The 4040-nt window shown below is 33.3% G+C and overlaps 1 protein-coding gene across 3 annotated transcripts in view; it reads left to right on the top strand.

The window, feature by feature from the left end:
* The window catches only part of LOC135214442 (zwei Ig domain protein zig-8-like), a 442362-nt gene extending 439161 nt beyond the window's left edge, over nt 1-3201 (top strand). For all 3 annotated transcript variants that reach the window (XM_064248733.1, XM_064248732.1, XM_064248734.1), the window contains exons 7-8: nt 452-517; nt 2930-3201. In XM_064248733.1, the coding sequence (XP_064104803.1) occupies nt 452-517; nt 2930-3057 (194 nt within the window). In that variant the 3' untranslated portion in view covers nt 3058-3201. The remainder of the gene's footprint in view (nt 1-451; nt 518-2929) is intronic.
* Nucleotides 3202-4040: the final 839 nt, after the last annotated feature.

The raw sequence follows: 4040 nt of genomic DNA, 5'->3' as shown, positions 1-4040 counted from the left end.
TCATTGCGACTAACATCTCGCCTTTGTCATTGCTTCTCACATCTTCCTTTTCTTACACCACTTACACCTCCTATTCTTTAAAGGTCACTTATGTCTCTCTAGTATACAAGTACCACTGAAAACATCCTCTTCAAAGCTCCCCCATGCCACTTCCATCTTCATAGTTTTCCAGTGCCATTTACATTTCACCATTTTCTAGTGCACCTTACATCCTCCTAGTTTTCCAGTGCTACTCTCATCATCCTGTTTTTCAATAGCACTAGTTTTCCTAGTTTTCCAGTGCCATTTACATCGTCCTTGCTTTTCAATGCCACTTACATCGTTCTAGTGTTCCAATACCACTTGCAACTTCATAGTTTTCTCGTGCCCCATACATATTCCTAGTTTGCAAGGCGCCACTTTCGTCTTTCTTGCAATACCAATACTAACAAAATCTTCCTTTCTTTGACAGGAGAAGAACCGGCAGCCATGCAGAAGAAAAAATCCATCCCTTCAACACAACTTCAGCCGTCACAAGGTGAGAGAGAGAGAGAGAGAGAGAGAGAGAGAGAGAGAGAGTTAATGTCCCAGTGAACCGTCAACCAAGTGACCACAAACCGAAGAATGTGAAAAGCTTAAATGCAGATGATTGGTGTTTGGCTTAGGATATGCAGGCCTTGAGCCAGCACGGGTCCTTGCTCTTAAATTTAAGAAAAAAAAGTTTCTAGAAGCCTCCTATAGCCCTATAAACCCGGAACAACCAACCAAGATGACCAATCATTATTTAAAATGAGAGATTCGTAAAAGTAGTCATGTCAAGACTCCAGTCAACCTTCGACTTACAAGTTTTGGAACCTTTTCAAGGCTTCTGTTTTCCCTACATTAGGCTTAGACTTTTCGTTATTGCGCTTCCTCCATTTCCTTTCCCTTTTTAGGGTCTGGGCAAGATAGAGGCTTGAAGTTGCCAGTCTCATCGACTGCTGAAAAAGTTAAAAAACGGAAAAAAACTTTTGGTGCCATGGTATAGACGTATTCAGATAAGCCTAACGATGTCCCAGTTGCTCCAAAGAAAGAACGAAAAAAATAAGTAAATGTGATAACGTAGTTTTTTCTATGTTAAAGAGAACGACACAGGAAAGGGTTTGCCAAAATATGGTCGGACCTTATTTCTGGTAGAGAGGAAAAAACACAATAAAATAAAGAAATAAATAGGATTTATGATAAGGAGATAGGGGGAAAAGAAACATCACAACATTTTCAGGTTGGTCCTTCCAGTAAAAAAAAAAATACAGAAAATGAAAATATATAACTTACATATGCTGATATAGCAGACGTCGTTATGGTAAATAGAAAGAAAAAAAAAAACTGGCCACATTGGATTTGGGCTGTACAAGAAAATATTTATACAAAATTGTGCAATTTGCTTTTATCAGTTTTCTAGGTAGCGCACAAACAGGCCTCTTACAATTATTATTATTCTTATTACTATTATTATTATTATTATTACAAGTTTGCACATCGTCCAATATATATATATATATAATATATATATATATATATATATATATATATATATATATATATATATATATATACATATATATATATATATTTATAAAATCTGGCCACGATAATCATTCAACAGCCCTTCTCCCATTACCCAATTGATTCCTCAAGTACCCCTTGATCGCCACCCCTCATAAGCCAACGCTGCGCCACTCACCTCTTCCTTCCCACTACTCTTACCCCTCGTTTCAACTCGTCTTCCAATTCAGCTAAATCAAACTATCCCTGCCTGCCTCCCCCGCTTTTGCTTAGCTAGAATTATCATCAGCTTTATTAATATCATTATTGAAAAAGAAACCCATAAATTCAATTTGTAACTTGTTTACTTCTATGTATTTACATTTAGTTTTACTCGGTAAATACTTAGAAGTAAACAAGTTACAAATTGAATTTGTGGGTTTCTTTTTCAATCTTCAGAAGAAAACTGAAAGAAGTTTTTGTTTGGTTCAATATCATTATTATTATCGCCATAAAAAACTAACTAAAGTGCAAACAAGAACTGTAGAGAACGTGTGGACATATAATCTAAATTCACTCAAAGGGAAATAGTTGGTGAAATAAGTGTACACATTTTTTTTTTTGAGTTCCATAATTTATGAAAATAAGACAAAAGTGTACTGAACTTTACGTAATTTTTCCTAGATCATAATATATGTGTGTGTATAATATATATATATATATATATGTATATAATATATATATATATATATATAGAGAGAGAGAGAGAGATAGAGAGAGAGAGAGAGAGATAGAGAGAGAGAGATTAAATTTAAAGACGCTGCCTGGAATCTCCGTAAGTGATAATCCACATTTAATTTCTCTAAAAGTTTTGATAAGCCAAGAATCACATCTTGAGATTGAACGTTTTCATATAATCAACAATAGCGCTGGAGAGAAGTAAAGCTCTGTTTCCCCCAAAGCAAAGATGAAGGCTCATTTTCCCGTTATTATTCCCAGAATCCTGTCATGAGTTTTATTATTAATCTTTTTTAGCTTCAAGATACAGAGATCTACTGTTATTAAGGCCTCAAATATATTTCCTACATGAACCCAAAAACCTCTTAAGAATATTTTCTGTAATATAATGAACGTGGTTATTATGTAGACAAAATTTTCTTTATTATGGATGTAGAAATAATTTTCACTCTCAGTCTTCTTGTTTGCTTTTTAATCTAACTACTGTATCTTTTAGTGTCTGAGTATTCGAAAAATATTCAAGTAAAAAATATAAAATTCCACGAGTTAAGTTATCCATATGGTCACTAATGGCATTGATTTTTCTATTTAAATCTTCCATTTCTAAACCAGTAGTCTTCGTACACATTGTAGGTGATCAAAATCTCTGACGAAATGCAATAAGCCCTGTTTTATTTCCTTCCCACAGGAGAGCTCCCAGCAGCAATGCAAACAGAGACCTCTGGCACCTCTACAGCCCTCGGAGTTGCCAACTTGCTCTATTTCTTGGCCCTCGCCCTGAGAATACTTTGGCTTCTGTGCATCGAAGACACTTAATAGATTACGCTCGTTTTATTGTATTTTCTTTCTCAGAATTTTTTTGTGCATTGATATAGTAAAATGCTTATTTATACAGGGTGATTGTTTTACCACATATATTTGTATATATAAATGTGCTTGTTTCCATATATATAGGTATATATATATATATATAATATATATATATATATATATATATATAATATATACATATCATATATATGTATATATATATTTATATACATATATATATCTATATATATATATATATATATATATATATATATATATATATTATAATATATATTTTAAAATATGTAAATATTCATGTAAAAACATATATGTACATTCACACATGTATATTCTATTGGCGTACACTTACACAAATAGGTAAGTTTAACCACAGATTATATATACATATATGTGTATATGAATTCCACTCATATATTTTAATCTTGGCCACAAACGGGGCTGGCGTTGCAGTTTTTAAGGGACTAAAAAAAAAAATAGAAAAAAAAGTCTGGAATTTAACAATGCTTTGTGCCTAATCTTAAGGCGTCTATTTTTAACGTGCATCTCGTTTGCGAGAGAGAGCAAAAGCAGAACAAATGAACAATGACCTTTAAAGATAAATAATGCTTAGGTTGTTCACGCTGTCATAAAAGTGGTGGTACAAGTGAACTTAATATCAGGGATATTTTCAGTTCAGCAAGATTGACTCTCGCTGGTTACGTTCATTTCCTTCAGAAACGTTTGGAATCTTCACTTAGGTTGTTTTTACTGGTATCTTATAGCATGATTTGTTTTTTTACAGCACGATGATCATTTTGACAGAATTGCATAAAAATGAGTGCTAGACGGCTGTGCAACAGTAACGTCACTATTCCAAACTAATTGGCCTAAACTTAAAAAAAAGAAAAAAATATGAATTTATTTAACTTTTGTTTTGACGTAATGACAGCACATCAATCATCATCAAGGTGCTTTTTTGAGGGGGGGGG

Source organism: Macrobrachium nipponense, chromosome 45, assembly GCF_015104395.2.
Source record: "Macrobrachium nipponense isolate FS-2020 chromosome 45, ASM1510439v2, whole genome shotgun sequence".
NCBI lineage: Eukaryota > Metazoa > Arthropoda > Malacostraca > Decapoda > Palaemonidae > Macrobrachium > Macrobrachium nipponense.
This window is presented reverse-complemented; position numbering and strand designations above follow the sequence as displayed.